The sequence below is a fragment of the Diplotaxodon limnothrissa genome, linkage group LG15, assembly GCF_057381915.1.
Source record: "Diplotaxodon limnothrissa isolate DT_005_m linkage group LG15, D_limnothrissa_male_GT1.1, whole genome shotgun sequence".
Classification (NCBI taxonomy): Eukaryota; Metazoa; Chordata; class Actinopteri; order Cichliformes; family Cichlidae; genus Diplotaxodon; species Diplotaxodon limnothrissa.
In genome coordinates this window covers 5,000,847-5,021,989 of record NC_140610.1, presented here as the reverse complement: position 1 = coordinate 5,021,989, position 21,143 = coordinate 5,000,847, and the positions used below count along the sequence as shown (strand labels likewise).

Sequence of the window (21,143 nt, the reverse complement as noted above, 5' to 3'; positions counted from 1 at the left end):
GGTGACTTGTGGAACATCATTTAATGCTGTGTGATTAATTGTAACAAGAGCCATCTAAAGAAGTTCCTGTTTTGCTAAGTAAAATTTTAGTTTTTTCTAGTTTGTTTTGTGGGTGTGTGTATCACTTGGCACTAATTAGAAGGTATCAGTATTTAGCACGATGCACACATACAATCTATGCATGCATTTTGCTAACCATTGTCCTATGATTTGTTTTTACAAGTTGTCAACCAAACAATAAAACAAAACAAACGCCCCAAATGCTAATATTTAAGGCATCAAAACAGGACTTCACAACCGGGTGGGTGACGTCATGGTGCCTATATCATTTACATCTTTTACATACAGTCTATGGGGTTTGCAGTGATTTTTTGTCCAGACAACATATGCTTTGTGGCCATTGATTAAAACCATCTAAATTCATCAAAACACTTTTTTTTAACCTGTGATGCACTCAAAAAGTGTCACAAGTTAGATATTAGCCAGAAGCTACATAAGTGCCTTTTGTCACTGAAAGGTATATGGTGAGTGAAGAAAATCATGCTATATTGGCATACACAGCTGTCCATTACATCTGTTATATTGTAATAATATTTCAAACTGCAACACTCCAATTAAATCTCAAGGTCAGCGCTCTTTATCGTTTGTATAAAGCAGCAGAAATGTGGGGAGGGCATGCATTTACCCTGGCTGTCTCTGGGTTCTCTGCCACCATGAACATGAAGTTGAGATTGACCAGGTCTGTGCCACTGCAGATGCAGATGATGCAACCCTCCAAGTCTGTTTCTGTCTTTCCAGTGGCCTCAAATGATGACAGGATCTTAGGGTCCTGAGGACACAGCATCAAAGGCAGAGATTAGTATAGAAATGATGGATAAATAGCTGATCAAAATTAAATGCTAAGACGGAGACCTAGACATAAAGCTAAAAAAAAAAAAAGATAAGATAGAATAATTAAGCAACAGAGCAAGCTCTTTAGATGTTTGAAAGCATTTCTGCTGCTTTAAGTTTAAGTAGGGGAAATATTTCAACATTTATAGACCTTTAGTTCTTTTTCTCAGAACAAAATACATCCCAGCACACCTTAGTCTGATATAACTTTAATGTCTGTTTTATCAGTTTAACAGAAAAATCTCACTATCAAAAACACCACTCCTTCCTCTCTCATCTTCTCAATCAGATTTCCTGTCTGCCACCATTGAAGATAGTAATGCTTATATGTTACGTGATTGAATTAACAGCAACAGGCAACAGGCTATGCCACTTTAAAATCTCAGCCTGCAATCATCCAATCCCATTCATCTCTTCTCTCTCATTGGATTACTTGAAACAGCTCTCCAGGCTTGTGTAACCATGTTAGCCTCTGAGAAGCCCGGTTATCAGTTGTCTGCACTGTACAAAACAGCATACGGCGCATGAGCCGCCATCAGACTGTAGAATCTATATACGTGCCCTCACATACGTACATAAAAAGACCGCCACACAGGACCAAACAAAGGCGCTCCAATCTGTTGTCAGCAGTATGATTTGAGACTCTCCTGTTAGGCTTCTGCATTTCAGTGGCTTCATTGGTTTGCATACAAATTAGAAGGCAGCATGCCCATGGATATTCCAGTAATAGCTTTCATAATTCATATAGCTGGTATGATGCTAAATACCACAATATAATGTGTCACTGTCAAGGCTACATAGCATGAATCGATATTTAATATACAGAGGAACCATGTGGTTTGGATTTGTGCATATCTGCCTCTGTAACTGCTAAATAGAAAACTGATTGGTTGCCAGCTGTAATAATTCACTGGGCTATTTTAGAGGCCATTTCCTATCATGGGATAAGGAAAAGTCATTCTGACGGAGACAGAACATCTTATACTGTTGATCTTTTGATCCTGTAGTGTGAACTCCATAACCCAGCGGTTTTCTGACAGCGCATCACCACAGTGGCTGAAAGAACAATTTTTCAATACTACTCTCTCGGTCAAAAGCACAATCCACAGCTGCGAGAAAGTTCAGTAAGAACCTGTGGCGAAACTCAGAGTTGTATAAATATTGATGAGCTAGTGCCCTGTGTGAATCTGTATTTGAAAGCAAATCTCAGCAGTAAGAACTCAACCGGGAGTCCCAAAACAGTCATTATATTGATAGAAAAAGCCACTGTAGCCTTGGCTAATTTAGGCATGAATAATAGCCTGAAGTGGCAGTGTCTCTAGATTTTACCGGGAGTACCTCTGTGGGACTAAAAGATGGAATGTTTGATGCGGAGGGTGAGAGTGTGAATTTTGTGAAGGCAGAAGTGAAGAAATGGTCTCTCCTGAGTTCTTACCTTTGGGACGGCACCGACGCGAATACTGTTGATGAGAGAACACTCCAGAACCTGACCTTCCTGTAGGAGACCAAAAACGGTGGAAAGAAAGGGAAAAAAGAAGTAGATGAAGAGGGGGAGAATAAAAGTCTAGAAGAAAAACAATTTCTAATGGTCAGCAAAGCACAAGCACCACAACCTCTCAGCAACATGGGTGATTACAACCCAGAAATGAGGAGGAGTCCTTTGTGCGTTGAGAATAGCTGTTTTAATACCATTTGATTTAATTACCAAGTTTGAGTCTGCAGGAATGAGGATAAACATTAACAGGTTGGACTGTTGCAGAGGTGCTTTTTGCCACCAGGCATGCAGCTGCTTGGGGTCCCAGCACATTGGCGGGCTCCCGAAAACAGACAAACTTATACTGCTGCAGTTTGTAACATCAGTTGAAGAGGCCTGATCACCTTTGGGGCCCAACCTGACTCCATTCACCCCAGCTGCAGAAGGTGTGCATGAAATGAATGCTGCTAGTCTATTTGTAACTCTGGGGGAGGAAATTAATGTCAAAATCTATTGCAAGATTTGCAAAATGTCAGCAGTAAAATAGAAGTTATGAAAGTTCGGTGCATGCTTGTATATTTTCTGAACTTTCTGAGAAATACACAAACAGTGTGCCACCGAACTATTTCTAAAACCACTAAATGGGAAAACAAATCATCCTAATCAGAGTTATTTTTCCAAGTAGAGGGATTCAGATGCACCTCAGAGGTTTTTAGGCAGTGGCAAAGAAAAATCAGGAATGTTATAATCCAGTGGCTGGAAAATGAGACCATGCGAGTACTAGTACTCGCACAGCCAGCTGTAGGTCCTATATGCTAGGCTTCATCTTTTTTTTTTCTCTCTTTTTTTTTTTAAATGTTTATTTATAAGATTTTAAGTTCAAAGTTACATAACGTCACACCAGACAATGAAAATAAGATTCAAAAACAATAACATTTAAGCACAGAAAAAAAAAAAAGAAAAAAAAAAAAAAAAAACAGAAACCAAACACACAACAACAAAAAAACCCAAACAGGAAAACAGGGGCCTGTTCTTCGTACCGCGCTAAGTGAGTTAGCTGGATGAGATTGTTGACGATTTCGCGTGATCCTGGATCGTTCGGTTCCCCGAAGCCCATCCGGGACTTGCTGTCATAGCAACAGAGCCGTAAGCGTAAACCTGCTGGGGAGCAGGTTTACTTTATGTAAACAGGATTAGATCGCGGCCACGCAGGTATGTCCGCGTCATTCATACGAAAGCAACAGCGATATTCCACCACTGTTTCACCATAAATAAATAACATCAATGTAACTAAAGATAATGCAGCACTTGATCCTTTTATTGATGTCACACAGATACATACAGGTCATTTCCTAAAAAAGGGAAATGTACTATTAACATTCTATTACATGTATGTGATTATTACAGATGTAATTCATATTTCAGAGTAGTAATTGTAAATTACTTCGTGTAATCAAGATGAGAGACCACGGCTATAAAAGCGAAGGTGGATTTGGGAAGTCTGTCGCAGCCATGTCCTGTCCGTATACGTGAGCCACCCATTGCGGAAGGTGCAAGATTGATAAGGAGAGTCCTCAGAATTCAGCGTATATTGCGGGACAGACAGGATCCTTTAGCTCAGCGCGACAGTGTGCTCATTGAGAGATATCGATATTCCCGTGAGGGTATTATTTACTTAACCAACTTGTTGACGAGGGGGTGCAGGACCACCACCTGTCTTTTTTTTTGCTCTGCCCTTTTCTTGGTTGCTGTTATAAACAAACAGATCATTCCAGGGTCTCTTTCCAAGAGACGACAAGCAATATAAGTGATAAATATTACCATTCTGTAGAATATTCTTATATTTCACTTTTACTTGTCCCATGTTCTAGTGGGTCCTGTTGTGGCTCTAATGTGAAAGGGGATATAATATAACATATTATAATATAATATAATGTAATATAATATTGGATAATATGGTGTGATATGATAAATCTACCCTACCGCCTACTGGTGTTGGCCAGAGGGGCCGATGGCGCGATATGGCAGCCTGGCTTCTGTCAGTCTGCCCCAGGGCAGCTGTGGCTACAACCGTAGCTGCCTCCACCAGTGTGTGAATGTGAGAGTGAATGAATAGTGGCATTGTAAAGCGCTTTGGGTGCCTTGAAAAGCGCTATATAAATCCACTCCATTATTATTGTTATTATTGAATTACTTACGAGTTTGATTTGTCAGCAACTTCCTGCCAGCCCTCTCTCCTTGCTTTTGCAGCCTTTGCAGTGTTCCCTTGCGTTTTAATTAAACTCTGAAACTCCTGAAATCCCTCACTCAAGAGTTCTTGCTCTGCTGCCGAAAAATACCGAGCGCGCTCCTTCGACATTTTCGCCGACCAATCAAAGGGTTGCCGATCAATGTTTCTACTATCGATGCGTAGCCCCTGTTGGGCCACCCAGTGATCTCACATTACTTCATCCAGCTATACTAATCGTCAACAACAGGTGTGTTCGGGGAACCGGAATAGCGAGCTCAGAGTTAGCGCGATGATTTGGTCTTGGATGTTTCATTTGATCTTGGATGTAGTAAGCGACGTACGAAGCACAGGGCCCAGGAAAGAAAAGGAAAAAATCAATAAATAAATAAATAAATGCTAGGCTTCATCTTAGCTAGTTTAAAATCATCCAACAAGAGCTACTGAACATATCTGCAACAAATTAATCCAACTATCAGATAAACATCTGATAAACATTGTCTATTGCCCAATGCTAATCAGTATTAGCCTAAATGCTAGTACTTAAATCTTTTCTCTATATTTTAAGCTTGTTATAATATACATATATTTAACGTGCTTCATTTATAGTTTTTATTTACTTGCATATACCTTTTTCAGAGTCAAATGGTCAGAAGTACAGAAAAAAATCAAAACAACTTACTCTTTCCTTGCATGCCTTTTTAAATACTTTACCTACTCCATGTGGATCCTGTCTTATACATTTCTATTTAGAGGATCCTCTCGAAAATCCTAGAATACACACAGGTCATGATGTGGAAGTCGTACCTTTCCCTCACTCTTCCAGGTGATGAAAAAGCCGTACTCGTCCACTTCCATGTGGCAGTTGGGCTCAAAGATGTATGGGTCCTGCAGCAAGGAAAAATGATTATTTCTAAGCAATGAGGCCATATTAATCAAAGGTTTTATTTGACACAGCAAGACATTAAACAGTCAACCTGTTTAACAAACACAGGAATTATGCAATCAGACAACCAGATGTAGCTCTTATTCATTTTACAAGATATACCTGCCTGCCTACGAACACACACTCAAACATACTTTCACAAAGAATGCAGAAATACGCTCAGTATGTACACACAGGTTGCCCGTAGGGGAGATGAAGCCTGTTGTCTAAGGCAAACACGCAGTGAGATTAATGTGACCACCTTTAGCTGTTAAATGCAAACATCAACGCAGTTGGAACACATTTCCAGGTTATAGAGACGAACAGGAGGTAAAAGTGTATTAGCATAGCTACTGTGATGCTACTGCACACATCGTTCAACAGGAGTGTCGGTGGAGGAAATCGACTAACCTTAGCCACCTTGTCCTACTCAAACAATCTTACCATCAATTCAATCAGCCGGAAGATGTGTGTGTGTGCCGACAAATATGTGTATTTTTGCCCCACTCCACTCAAACAACACATCTGAGAAAGCTAAAAACATAAGAGAGAAATAAACTAGAATGGGAGAAGGCTGCTGGGTCACTCTAATATTAGCAGTAGGGAACAGTGTAACACACTCATGTACACACTCATACACACGTGATTTATTATTTCAGGATGTTGCTACTATGAGATACGCAGCTGCAAATAGGGCTGTGCTGGCTTGTTACTTGGCTCTTACCCTGACATCTAAAACCCTCAAAAAAACCCCTCAGAAGAATAATCTTATTTCCATTTAGGAAACAGTGAGACTGCTGTAAATGCAGATAAAAGCTTGACTCTTTCATCTGAACGAAGACTGACAGAGTGTTCGGTGTTAGATATACAGCCACCTCGATGAAGGAGATGGTTTCAGATAAACCTCAACTGTTGAGGACATACAACAGTATCACATTCCACTGCTTTTAGCTTTACTGTAATAAATCTAAAATTGTGTGTGTGTGTGTGTGTGTGTGTGTGTGTGTGTGTGTGTGTGTGTGTGTGTGTGTGTGTGTGTGTGTGTTGCCTATTGATCGTGCCTCTTATTTTGAACACAGATCCTCAGATCATTTCGAGGTCTTTTACCCTTTGTCTAAATTTCCAAATCAATATTAGAAAGTGATAATTAATCTGCCCGGTGTAGGCTTAAGAGCTGTATCTATAAATATTATATATGATGCTATTAACAAGTGCAGTCAAAAACAAAGTACACCTTCTGTAAATTTGTCAGTATCAGTTCATAAAATCATCTTCTCTATGACTATCGTTCTCTCACATTGTTGTGGAGGAATTATGTCTTACTATTTATACTTGTTTAGGTCATTGAGGTTTGTGGGAATAAAATCCCACCACAGTATTTAACCCAGGTTGAGGTCTGGACTCTGACTGGATCACTGCAACAATTTGATTCTTTTCTCTTTTTTTTTTTCCAGTCATTCTGTTGAATCTTTGAATTGCTGCTGTGTTTGTGATCACAGTCCTGTTCCATGACCCAGTTTAAGCAGAGCTTTATCTGTCACACAGGTGCCCTCACATTTGATTTTAGAATACTTTGCAGTCAGTGACTCGACCATGAACTCATCCGTCTACTAAAGCGCTCAGGTCCTGTGGCTGCAAAACAAGCAGTAATGGAAGGAATCCAGCATTTAGTTTTATTTATTTATTTATTTAGTTATCATTAAATAAATAATGACAGTTTAGTTTTTGTATTTTGTTAGATTATTATTATGCCTCGATATGTAAAACCTTAGAAGTTAAAGAGGGTGTACTTTCTTTGCGCCACGACTGTAAACGCTTATGTGTGTTTTCTGTCTCGTTCGTCTCAGTCTACCTTCATCAGCCGTCAATATGAGGCTGCATAGTTTCCATGGACACCAAACATCAATCAGATCTTAAATGATTGATTTCCACTCAGTGAGATAATGAACGAAACACACACACACGGGAAGCTCTTTGGCTATTTGCATAATGGATTACATAGGATATCTTTCACCTTTTACCTCAATGCCTCTGGACTCTTAAAGAGGACAAACTCATATCAAATATCTCATTAAAGGATACAAACTAATTATTGAAAATCCATAGTACACTACAGCGTGTAGACCTAAAGAGAAAAACAAAGAGTGAGATGCAAACTTGGAAACATCTCCATCTATTCAAGGACATGAATAAGATGGCAAAGAAAGCATTCTGGGGACCTTAAGTTGTTTTAGAAAGCCATCTTATGTAACGATATGAGCTGAGAGGCTCTGTATAACGATAGCTGTCCCCTATGAAGCTTTGAATTGCACTCGTACAAACACACATACAGGCACACTGACCCACATGCACATTACCTGCCACTACCATCTGTCACTCAGTGGGGCTTCAGTCACTAGAGACTGTTCTTGTGGCAAAAAATAAAATCCATGCTGTTTAGCATATGCTTTTTGCACACTGAGATGCTTGCGCCCCGCATCCTTTGTAATTTCCAGGCAGCAGTGCTTTGCTCACACAAACACAAACACATGCCCACACTGACACAAAGTATGACTGACAGTGTTTTATAAATGAGACGCATTGCTGCTTCGTGTTTACGATAACAGCGAGGAACATGAGCTGACAACCAAAATAACTATTGATTTATGAATGAAGGACCGTAGCGCTGTTTTTTTCTCCTGAGACGCATCAGTTTGAGTTGATATTGTTTAGAATATAATCATTAATGAGAAAAATTCACAGCACTAAGAGGGGAGTGGTATGTCCCAAGTGTCATTATTCATTTTAACCGACTGACAGAGCTTGACCTTATTACCATTCAGGCCAGACCTAACCTTGTCCTGTCTAAGCTTGGCTCAAATTCACAGCAGCAACACACTGAGGACTCTGTTCAGAAGCATGCTGGCCCAGTTTTCACCGCTCACTGTGACATGGCTTTGGATTTGATGATGCCTTTCCGTACACTCGCAAGCTTTTTTCTCTGCCTAAGAGGGATCCTCCTCCCCCAGCTGATGCCCACATAAACGGAGAGGACTGAGGGGATTTCCTGATGTGTGCAGGGGTACATGTAGGTCCGTGTGTGTGTGCGCGTGACTGTGACACACTTTGCCTTTGCTCGTCCAATGTCCTAGCTAGGTGTCCTGATTAAGTTTGTCTGAGGAAATGTGGGCAAAAAAAAAAGCAGGAAGATATACATGGTGGTCACATACATGCAAGTGCATACAAAGATATATGGAAGCAATGAATTTGCTTGTGGCTGTAACTGAGCATTTATTGGTTATAATTTAACTTTAAAATAGTTTTTATTTAAGAAAGCTTTTAAATGATCTATTTATATTTCCTAGCTCACATTTTTTCTGTTTTTTTATTTGTGGTGGTGTTTTGCATCCTCCTTGTACAGCTCCAAACTGGGTCCTGAGCCAGTACAGGCAGAATAACCTAGCAGGAATGCTTCTTAAGTCACATACAGTGGGGCAAAAAAGTATTTAGTCAGCCACCGATTATGCAAGTTCCCCCACCTAAAATGATGACAGAGGTCAGTAATTTGCACCAGAGGTACACTTCAACTGTGAGAGACAGAATGTGAAAAAAAAATCCATGAATCCACATGGTAGGATTTGTAAAGAATTTATTCGTAAATCAGGGTGGAAAATAAGTATTTGGTCAATAACAAAAATACAACTCAATACTTTGTAACATAACCTTTGTTGGCAATAACAGAGGTCAAACGTTTACTATAGGTCTTTACCAGGTTTGCACACACAGTAGCTGTTATTTTGGCCCATTCCTCCATGCAGATCTTCTCGAGAGCAGTGATGTTTTGGGGCTGTCGCCGAGCAACACGGACTTTCAACTCCCGCCACAGATTTTCTATGGGGTTGAGGTCTGGAGACTGGCTAGGCCACTCCAGGACCTTCAAATGCTTCTTACGGAGCCACTCCTTTGTTGCCCGGGCGGTGTGTTTTGGATCATTGTCATGTTGGAAGACCCAGCCTCGTTTCATCTTCAAAGTTCTCACTGATGGAAGGAGGTTTTGGCTCAAAATCTCACGATACATGGCCCCATTCATTCTGTCCTTAACACGGATCAGTCGTCCTGTCCCCTTGGCAGAAAAACAGCCCCATAGCATGATGTTTCCACCCCCATGCTTCACAGTAGGTATGGTGTTCTTGGGATGCAACTCAGTATTCTTCTTCCTCCAAACACGACGAGTTGAGTTTATACCAAAAAGTTCTACTTTGGTTTCATCTGACCACATGACATTCTCCCAATCCTCTGCTGTATCATCCATGTGCTCTCTGGCAAACTTCAGACGGGCCTGGACATGCACTGGCTTCAGCAGCGGAACACGTCTGGCACTGCGGGATTTGATTCCCTGCCGTTGTAGTGTGTTACTGATGGTGACCTTTGTTACTTTGGTCCCAGCTCTCTGCAGGTCATTCACCAGGTCCCCCCGTGTGGTTCTGGGATCTTTGCTCACCGTTCTCATGATCATTTTGACCCCACGGGATGAGATGTTGCGTGGAGCCCCAGATCGAGGGAGATTATCAGTGGTCTTGTATGTCTTCCATTTTCTGATGATTGCTCCCACAGTTGATTTTTTCACACCAAGCTGCTTGCCTATTGTAGATTCACTCTTCCCAGTCTGGTGCAGGTCTACAATACTTTTCCTGGTGTCCTTCGAAAGCTCTTTGGTCTTGGCCATGGCGGAGTTTGGAGTCTGACTGTTTGAGGCTGTGGACAGGTGTCTTTTATACAGATGAGTTCAAACAGGTGCCATTCATACAGGTAACGAGTGGGGGGACAGAAAAGCTTCCTACAGAAGACGTTACAGGTCTGTGAGAGCCAGAGATTTTCCTTGTTTGAGGTGACCAAATACTTATTTTCCACCCTGATTTACGGATAAATCCTTTACAAATCCTACCATGTGAATTCATGGATTTTTTTTTTCACATTCTGTCTCTCACAGTTGAAGTGTACCTCTGGTGCAAATTACTGACCTCTGTCATCATTTTAAGTGGGGGAACTTGCACAATCGGTGGCTGACTAAATACTTTTTTGCCCCACTGTATACAATCAATCAATCGAAAAATATTAAACAACAATAACAGATTTCACACTACAGCCTGACCGATATGATCAGCCAATTTTAGCTATTTGTCGCTCTGTTGATATCAGTATGTATAATGGCCAAAAAATTTAAATGACAAAATTAAAGAAGAAATAGAAGAAACACCCTTCAACTATGTTTTGTGTGTTGATGTTGCACAGTTCGTCCATGAGGGGGCACTCTGCAACTGTTGGCAACACATGTTGCAATGATCCAAGCAGTTGGCCACAGTGTTAAAGAGTAAACAAATAACTGCACATAAACAGATTTCCCAAACATTTGTTAAGTTTTGTTTGTCTGAAAGAAAATAAATTAGCTGATATATCACCATATTGAGTTTTGAAATCACCACATGCCTGTATCAGTATTGGCCTTTAAAAGCCTATAATCGGTCGGGCTCTATTTCACACTGTAGTGAAAAAGTAAGAGATCTCACGTGGCTCGTGTAAATCCTCTTTTGCTGCAGCAGAGCCTCCATAGGACATTTCCTGTAGCTCATTAAAAGAGTTGCACAACTCCTCTTTACAACACTGTTTGAGCTTATTTATTTTTTTGGGACATCTTAATTGAAAATCTGAGTGACTGTATATGAAAGCAGCACTGTTCTCAGAGTCAGACAGATAAACAGTTATGCAGGCACACCCATTTTGACGCCTTTCCCCACTTTGTGCATTTCTAAAATTGGTTCTTACATAAACCAATTTTCTTTGGAATTATGGCTATTCTAAAACTTTTTTAGCATGTGCATAATTTTTTATAGTGTGCTACTTAAGACCCTCAGTGGGCGTGTTGCGGACAAGCAGTCGCCATGCCAAAGCATCTTAATGAGCCTGATCAATGTGGCCTGTCTACAGCTAGAACTGTGACTACACCAGTGATGATATAAACTGAGGTCTCTGTTCTGTGTGTATGTGTGTGCGCTTGTATTACTCATGGTGTGGGAATATAAATGTCTTTCCATTGTTGCACTGTGGACCCGTCTTGGATATTTTTGAGAAGCAAAAAAACAAAAAACAAAGGCAGCATAATATAAATCATTACATTTAGAGACTAAAACTTCATTTAAAGCTTGGTATTCTAAATGTATGAAAACAAAGACTCTGCTCCGTGTGTGGATGTGTGCATTTGTCCAACTAATGACTGAGCCGGGCACAGTCATTAAGGTCCAGGATGATAACAGGGCAGAGCAAATAATCTATGGTGGTATCAGCAGGGAACACTTACAAACAGATAGCTTAGCATTGGCTAAACTTTCATCACTTCACTGAGAATACTAAAAGCCTCTTATTCTTAATCAATTACTCAATCCAGGAAAGTGTCATATTTACCTCATCAAACCTGTCGAAAGAGGCGCCTTCCTGCATGAACTCAGGCAGGTGCTTCTCCCAGTTGAATTCGTAGGACTTTGTCATGGCTGCTCACAAGTCTGAGAAACAAACAAAAGAGGAGAAGACACACAAGGAAAGAGACAGACACAGACACAGAGTATGTTAGAAAAGGATGCTCGCTCTCCAGGGGCTCATCCAAAAATATCCTCTTGAGAGAGTGAGAACAACTTACATATATAACAACCAACCAATGAACAAGCTCCAAAGACAGAATTTAGGAAAAATATTGATTTGTCGTTTAGGATTTTTCAGAGATTTAAAGCACCCTCTCTGCTTTGGAGCTGCAATTAGCAGTGAAGCAGAGTAATGGCCTGTATTTGTATTAGAGATGGACCGATCCGATATTACGTATCGGTATCGGTCCAATACTGACCTAAATTACTGGATCGGATATCGGAGAAAAATAAAAAATGTAATCCGATCCATTAAATATCACGAAAGCACCTCGCAAAACTTGCAACACGCCGTAACTCGCCTCAGAACGTTAGCACGTCGGAGCAGTATGCATCACGTGATAGAGCGGCTGCCGCATGCGGGACCTGTCATGGTCTGGATAGCATTTGGAGCTTCGCTAGCAACCCGGCATTTCATCTCCGACAAAGTTATCCCCGAGAGAAGTAAAGCAAGTGTGTAAGTCCATCTCTGAATGTTTGTAAAGCATTCCTGCGTTAAGCTTAACAAACGATATATGGAGCGACTGCCTCTTCCTGCTGCTACTTCAATCATGAAACTGCTCAACGATCAGCTGATCGGCTTTTCTGTCACGAGTCCGTCTCTCTTGTTTGTTTTTGGCCCACTTTGCACCAGAAAGAGGAAACCAGCGGCTGAACAACAGCAGCACGTTTAAGCTTGATCAGCTGTTGTTAGAATGTATTTAATATTAGTTTCTACACCAGGATCTTTTTCTAGTAGCTGACGCTGGTAACTGTGCAGGGGCGGATCTAGCAAAGTTTAGCCAGGGGGGCCGATAGGGCATTAACAGGGAAAAGGGGAGCAGAAAGACATACTTTTCTTTCTTATTCTCATTTAAAATGTCTAGCTTTTAATAAATAATTATCTGACACCCAAAGTTTTAATTTGATGCAAAATGAATAGAAGTCCATTACTGTATATAGTAACTATTAAGTCTAATATATATACCCTAGTAAGCTATAGTACTTTTTCCTTTGGGAAGGTACCATCTGTGCAGTCTGCAATTTTGTTGAGGAAAGATGTTGAATCTATTTAATATTTTAATATATTGAAAAATAATTGATTTCTGTGCATTTTTTTTCACACTGCATCAAATTAAGGTTGATTACGTCGATTGAGCATCATGAGGTGGAGCGTGAGGGGTGGTTCCCTATTTTTTATTTTTTTATTTTTGTTGTTGCTGGGAGTTTGAACCCTATTAGTTAGGTTGCTTAATATTTACGCTAAGTACTCTTTAAAATACCAGAATAGGGAGGATGGTGTAGGTCTAAGTTTATTAGATTGATCAGTATTGCTGAACTATGAAATATATTTTTTTGCATACAGGTATAACAGAATAGCTTTAGTGTAGTTGTTGTTTTAAACTTGAGTATGAACTTATACAAAATGCAGCAAGATATTTAAAAAAAACAGTTTTGTTGAAACACACTATATCGGATTCATATCGGTATCGGCAGATATCCAAATTTATGATATCGGTATCGGTATCGGACATAAAAAAGTGGTATCGTGCCATCTCTAATTTGTATAGCGCTTAACTAGTCCCTAAGGACCCCAAAGCGCTTTACACATTCAGTCATCCACACACACATTCACACACTGGTGATGGCAAGCTACATGTAGCCACAGCCACCCTGGGGCGCACTGACAGAGGCGAGGCTGCCGAACACTGGCGCCACCGGGCCCTCTGACCACCACCAGTAGGCAACGGGTGAAGTGTCTTGCCCAAGGACACAACGACCGAGAGTGTCCAAGCTGGGGCTCGAACCGGCAACCTTCCGATTACAAGATGAACTCCCAACTCTTGAGCCACGATCGCCCGTAAAGAGTAAAATAAAGAGTAAATAGAACAAGCAAAAGGAATATGGGCAAATGACATCAGAGGACAACCGCTGCGTGGGATCAAGCAGGAACCTCCAGGGCTGAAAAATGAAGTCCATGGCAAAGTGCCTAAAGCTGCAGTACCTTAACTGTCCACTTGAGACAATCTCAAAGAGTGAGTTAAAAAACAACAACAGCTGTACAGAAAATGAGTTTGTCTGTTTTTTTAATTCACCCATTCGCGGTTGTTTTTTGGGGGGTTGTAGCTGCTTTGACTGTCGAGGTTGCCAACACAGGCGTCTTTAGCTAAGCTTCACGTCAGCTAACTGGAATCAACTGTGTAGTGTTGGTACCTATTTAGAACATTTTTAATAGACCTACCTGATAAAATGGAGCTTTTAAATTGTAATAACAGCCCATCCAAGCTATGTGATTCAGATAATATGCATTTTTTTTTTATGTGTTAAATAAGCACATATGTAAATCTGCACAATAATGTACATAGAGCCTACTGGGTCACCTTGCTAACCAAGCTTGCTATTATTTGCTAATAACAAAGAACTCATCCTCACGTCCAACTATCATCGCTTCTGGATTCCAAAAACAACCATAATGTTATAAATTAATCCTATAAATGGGACTATGGGTGGGACTGAGCAACACAAATTGAGCATATCACAGAGATAAAAAGTATGCGAGAAAGGAATTTCCTCCTCCTGCTTTTATCTAGGACCCTGAAACAAAACGGATGGGCACTGCACTCCTCTCCAAATACTAGAGAGTCAGGCTTCATTCATGTGACACACCTGCACGTGTATCATCACGTAAGACATCCAGCTCAGGGAGGGGAGGAGGTAATTGTAATATTGCTGATGACACCACCCAAATATAGGCTCCACCTACGTCAAGCTCAAATGTGTCAAGCAAAAGTGAGAGGGAGAAGTGCACTTGAGAACGTGACACACTATGTATAGCCTAAGAGCTCAGCCGGTATTAAGTCATTATGGGAATACTCTGCGGAGATTTGATTTTCATCCACCAATCTTTTAGCCTGCTGCGCTACAGAATATTTTCTACTATACAGAAAATTAAATGCATATACACAAAGTGGAAACTGGATGCTGATGGATGAGATGAGAAATAGGGGAACTGAGGAAGGATAATGGGGGAAGAAATATGGACAGAGTCAGCGTGAAAGATGTGAAGGCACAGGGAAAAGTGAAAGGCAGAAATAAAATAATAAAATCAGTGCACTAAAAGTAAGAGCCTGATATACACCCACTGAGAGGCAGAAAGATGTGATCTGAGAGATGAGGAGAGAGTGGCATGAGAAGCATAGAGATGAAACAGAACAGTGGTGGGCAGAGAGACACAGAACAGTGACACAGCTGTGAGTGACAGAGGCTGGGGGATCAGAGTGGTGAGTACAGCAGAGGGGGGGTGTCTGCTTTTGATGTGGGGAACGCAGATCAGACACATCATCAGCAGGGGTTACAGAAGACTACCGGCTGGGCGGGCTACAGTCCACCCCTGCCATGACAAGTGCAGATGATGCAAGGCTTCTGGGATGTTTGAATGCTGTCATTTTGAAAGTACAATGGTTCAATCTCACTGCTGCTGGCAGGTTCAGCAAAAGACACCATAGCTGAACAGAGACAGTGGATAACAACTTTGAAAAACAAGCTACTGCACTTTCATTTATGCAAATTAAACCAATTTGGTCTGCTGTGCTGTATATCACACAGCTAAAGGAGGTATAGTATCCAGGTCAATACATCTACTTATTTACAAAAAAAGGAGCCAACCGTGAAACCAAGTCCTCCACCATCTGTGTTGGCCAAAAGTAGAGTTTACTACAGAAGTTTACTCATCAAACAAGGGAAGCACGGAAATGTTATACACTGTAAAACAGATTCAAAATCATTCATATAGGACATTTCACATCTCTAATTTGGACTAATTGGACTGTGCTTTCCTGTCTGACGATAGCCTAGATCTCGCTACACTCAACAGTATGCATTAGATAACATTTTCCTCAGCGGGATGAAATCTGTCCAATAGCAGTGCAGCAGTTGAGGTCCTATAAGGCCACGCCAGTGCGCACGCTGGGCCTCTGAGCTTCTAGAAGTGTGAGTGTGCACGTGAGGAGCTATGGGAAGCTAGCGGAAGTCGGTGAGGTCCGAGCCCCCTATCCAACCCCTGACAGAGAGATAATTACGATAGATGGGAGCCCCGTGAGGAACACTGTTCCCAGCCTCCTCTTCTAAAATGGCAGCTAGGGTAACACCCAGCGGTCCCACACCTCATAAACTAAAACTATGAACTAAAAGTAGGCTACAGCTACATCAGTCAGCCAGTGGTGGAAGGGTTGACTGGGGACATGCTCCAATGGACACGAGTGAACAACAGACAGAGAGCAGCATGTGTCATGGCTGTAACAATAATCACAAAACCAATAATAACAACGACAGGTATTAACTGAGGACTAAAACTTTAACAACAACTTAGCTGAACTGCAGGAAACTGAAAGAGGAAACATAATAAGATGTGTTCTGTTTGATCTTTCAACACATCATCATCTGATGTTTTTGCTGATACTGTTGTGAGGATTCACTGTCAGTCTTACTGCATTCATGTCAGACAAAAAGTATTTCAGTTTCCAGATTTTTATTTTCTTATTTCATGTCATCGTTTTCTTTTCTAGCTGCCAGCTGAGGAAAAGAATGGTTTCCTTGTGTCATTATCAAGGTTGTCAGATTTAGAGGATATACTGTATCTACCTGTGTTGTGCGTGTGCCTTATATGGCTTTATATCTTGCGGGGCCCGTGGAACTGAGGGACGGCAGTTTTTGGTTTACCGGATGCTGAGCCCTCCTGCTGTTGCCATGACATTAAAGAGCAAGTGGAAGGTGCTCGTCTATTTAAGGAATGGTACGTGCAGATTAAATAATAGCAGTCTTTTGCTTATCAGACGTCTTTTCAGGTATCAGCTATCAGGGAAAAAAATATATCCCACCACAGATGTTGCTTAAGAGTTATGTAGATTGCCGCGCAGTTCTGAGAAAAGATTTCATTAAAACTAAGTAGAAACAGCTGGGCAAGTGTGTGTGTGCCCGTCAAGGTCAAGAACACAGTTATGCGCTTCAAGTTGTAGTTATCACATTTTTTAAAAAGCAGATTTGAAAACCAGGTGCTTGGGAAACCCTCCCCCCCAGAAAGGCAGTGTTTGTCAGAAATATTACTGTAACAGGTGCAAAACATCAGCTTCTCAGCTTCACGTGACTGGAAACCACCATCTGTTCTATAAGAACAAGGGAGGCTTAAGTAATTAAAAAGTAATCAATAACAAAAACAGCCTTAATTCAATTAATTTCTCATTTTCTGCACACATAGCGTACACACCCACTATTTAGACGACCTGATGATACAGACCTGTTTTAAGTATGTGAGATGAAAGTGAGTGAGAATGGTTGTCTGGTTCTCTGCAAAACACTGGTCATTTATCCAGGGTGTACCTTGTCGTTTACCCTATGATAGCTAGAATAAGCTCCAGACCAACCATGACCCTGAATTGGACGAGTGGATGGATGCTTGACACTTTCAAATTGAGAGCCAAACTGTTAATACAGGGGAAAAGTCTGTTGAAAGGGAATTTTCACAGTAAGAGCTGTGCATCACTTATTAAACCACAAGATCCAATGTGCACACTTGAATTATAATATGTTCAGTTGCCTAAGATTTTTGGAAGTTAGGAGTGTCAGGAGAATGAAATTTGTTTAAACTTAAACGAGAATGCAAACACTGTAACATATATTTCAATTTCTGCTTCCATTCCACACCCACGCTGTTCGCTTGGTGTCCTTGTGAAAGTCAAACACTGTAACACTGACGTCTGGCATGATAGTGGAATATGGTTTGTATTTTTCCAAAGCTTGGCCTATGTACAAATCTACATTCGTAAATACAGTTCTATTATGGACTCGCTGTGGCATCCTGGTCTCTAATCTATACAGTAAATATCACAGAGTGATATCATGTCCCCTTATAAGATAAGATAAGATAAGATAAGATAAGATAACTCTTTATTGTCATTGCACAGTCATACATAGTACAGTAGTACAATGAAATTGGAAAAACTGTCCTACGTCGGCACTACATATAACACAACACGACACGATATGACACATCACAACGTAACAAACAACACAACACAATATATTAACTTAGTATAAAAAAGAAGAATAAGTGTATGTGTATTGCACACTGTTATTATTGCACATTAATTATTATTGCACCTTGTTATAAATATAAATATTATTGTTATCGTTTTAAACATTGTTACCTCCCCCTAAAAAGTCCAGGGAGGTATCCAGTCAGGTCAGCTATTTGCATTGATCAGGGCTATTGCCCTGTTGTAAAAGCTGTCCTTGAGTCTATTTGTTCGGGACCTCAGCAGCCTGAACCTCCTGCCAGACGGCAGCAGCTTAAACACCCGGTGTCCTGGGTGTGTGCAGTCCCGTAGGATGCTGCGTGCCCTCTTGAGACAGCGAGTGCTGTACAGGTCCTTCAGGGAGGGAAGAGGATGTCCAATGATTTTTTGGGCCATGTTGATGACCCTCTGGAGTGCCTTTCTGTGTGCTGTGGTGCAGCTGGAGAACCACACACCGATGCAATATGTCAGCACACTTTCAATGGAGCAGCGGTAGAAGACGGTCAGCAGCTCCTTCTTCAGGTCCATTTTTCTGAGGATTCTCAGAAAGTGGAGACGCTGTTGGGCCTTCTTTAAGACCGCAGAGGTGTTAGAGCTCCATTGGAGGACTGTGTCTATGTGCACACCCAGAAACTTGAAACTGGAGACCCTTTCCACACACTCGCCATTGATGCTGACAGGCAGCAGCTCGGACTTCCTCCTTCTGAAGTCAACTACCAGTTCTTTTGTTTTGGTGGTATTGAGGTCCAGGTTGTTGTCTGCACACCAATCTGACAGCCTCTGAACTTCAGCTCTGTATGCAGTCTCATCTCCCCCTGAGATGAGCCCCACCACAGTGGTATCATCTGCAAACTTGATGACTGTGTTGTCTGGGTGGGAACTAACACAGTCATGTGTGTACAGAGTGTACAGTAGGGGACTCAGTACACAGCCTTGTGGAGAGCCGGTGTTGAGGCTGAGGGCTGAGGAAAGATGAGGCCCCACTCTAACTCTCTGTACACGGTCTGAGAGGAAGTCTCTGATCCAGCGGCAGGTGGTGGAAGGAAGTCCAATTTCCAGCAGTTTATCTATTAGTCTGTCCAGGAGTATCGTATTGAAAGCAGAGCTAAAGTCAACAAAGAGCAGCCTGGCGTAACGGCCCTGCACTTCCAGGTGAGAGATGGTGGTGTGGAGCGTTGTAGCAATGGCATCTTCAGTTGATCTGTTAGCTCTGTATGCAAACTGGAGCGGGTCGAGTGTGGGTGGCAGGCAGGACATGATGTGACGTCGGACCAGTTTCTCAAAGCACTTCATTATAACAGGTGTTAGAGCAACTGGTCGTGTATTCATTGTATTATGTATTCATCCAGCATATTTATCTTGTCTTGCGGCTTTGAGACTGAAAATGATGGCATGCATGGATTTTTTCACAGTCTTGGAAGCATTTTGGATCTGGCAGTACACCCTAGTGTTACTTTGATTGGGAAAAAATAAACGCATACAGGAAGCCTACATAGAGAAGGCCACAAAAATCTAATGTAAATTCCATCATTAGAGGGTGAATGTGAGGGTCCGTGCAGACATCTGCAAGATTTGTTATCACCATGCAGACACCACACTGCAAGAACAGCTACTCCTCAATGGTGTCTGCAGCCATCGTGTGTGCATCTCACGCCGCCTCTCCTTTAACAATACCATCAATTTTCCTCTTTCACTATCAGGGTCATCACTGCCCTTGAGGCTGAACCCATCTTAGGACACACATATCTAACCACTCACCTGGACTGACTCACTGGAAAACAAATCCCCTGAGACTGAGAACAATTTTCTTCCTGCACATTTTGCTCAAATCCCAGTATTACCAAAAGCCAGAGTGAACCTTCATCAGTTTAATAGGACTGACAATCACTTCCAAAGACTATAACACAAAAAGCATCCTTGTAACAACACAATAGGCTTCACATTCTCAGGACAATATAATCAACTTGCTAATTCTTGTTAATGTTTTTTTAAGTACAGTAAAGCATACAGTATTGATTGCAATACTGCAATGATAATATGTAATTCAATAATATAATGAAAACGCATTACAGTCACTCAAACATTCACAACTCTGACACTTTTCCATCTATTTATTCTCTCTGTTAGCTCTGAGTCAACACAAACAGGGGTTTTTTAGCTCATCACACAGAGCACAATGCAAACACAGGAAGGGGCAGCAGTCAAATGTCACATGTTCTGATGATGCTTTTGTAGTCTTTGGAATATGAAGTCTTCACCAAATTATATATGTGTGTACAACATGTTGCAAACAAGTTAAAGTATTCTGTTGCTGAGGATGAAGAATACTGACAGCAATTCCTGTGCCTCATGTTCAAGGCTACCTCTACATGTTTCAATACAGCCGACGAGTTTGAGGTGTGCACAAACACTGAGGTCTGGCAAATTATTTTACAGCAGCCGGGTATTTGGAGCTCATCATTTAGTAACAGTACCCACAGAGCCACTGTTCAGATTCAATTCCCAATAAGAAATGCATGCCTTTCCTTTCACTGCGTGAAAATCCCATTTCATTTTACCTTGAAGCATTTGCACCACATTTGCAGGATAACACACAAATGAATGCAGAAAAATACAAAAATATCATATTGCTGCTGTACTTGTACTAGAACAAGAAAATAGAGTGTACGCATATTAAATACATATAAAGAGTAAAAATTATATAAAAATAGAATAAAAGAGCAAGAAAAATGACTCTCAGCTAAATTGGCTTGATCATAACAAACAAACAAAAAAAACAAAACAAACATCTGCGTTATGGTGGCCGATCACCAACCAGAGCATAGAGAAAAAGAAGAGCATTATTCAAACACTGGGAACAAACTGCAACAGGCTGCTGCTATGAGGCATCTGTGTTAGAGATGAA

The 21,143-nt window shown here is 41.1% G+C and overlaps 1 protein-coding gene across 1 annotated transcript in view; it reads right to left on the bottom strand.

The window, feature by feature from the left end:
• plcb4b (phospholipase C, beta 4b) overlaps positions 1-21,143 on the bottom strand; it is an 81,990-nt gene that overhangs the window by 20,454 nt on the left and 40,393 nt on the right. The window contains exons 4-7 of the mRNA XM_085371982.1: positions 11,956-12,053; positions 5,400-5,480; positions 2,327-2,386; positions 686-829 (exon numbers count right to left, since the gene is read on the bottom strand). Coding sequence (XP_085228108.1) covers positions 686-829; positions 2,327-2,386; positions 5,400-5,480; positions 11,956-12,039 — 369 coding nt within the window. The 5' untranslated portion in view covers positions 12,040-12,053. The remainder of the gene's footprint in view (positions 1-685; positions 830-2,326; positions 2,387-5,399; positions 5,481-11,955; positions 12,054-21,143) is intronic.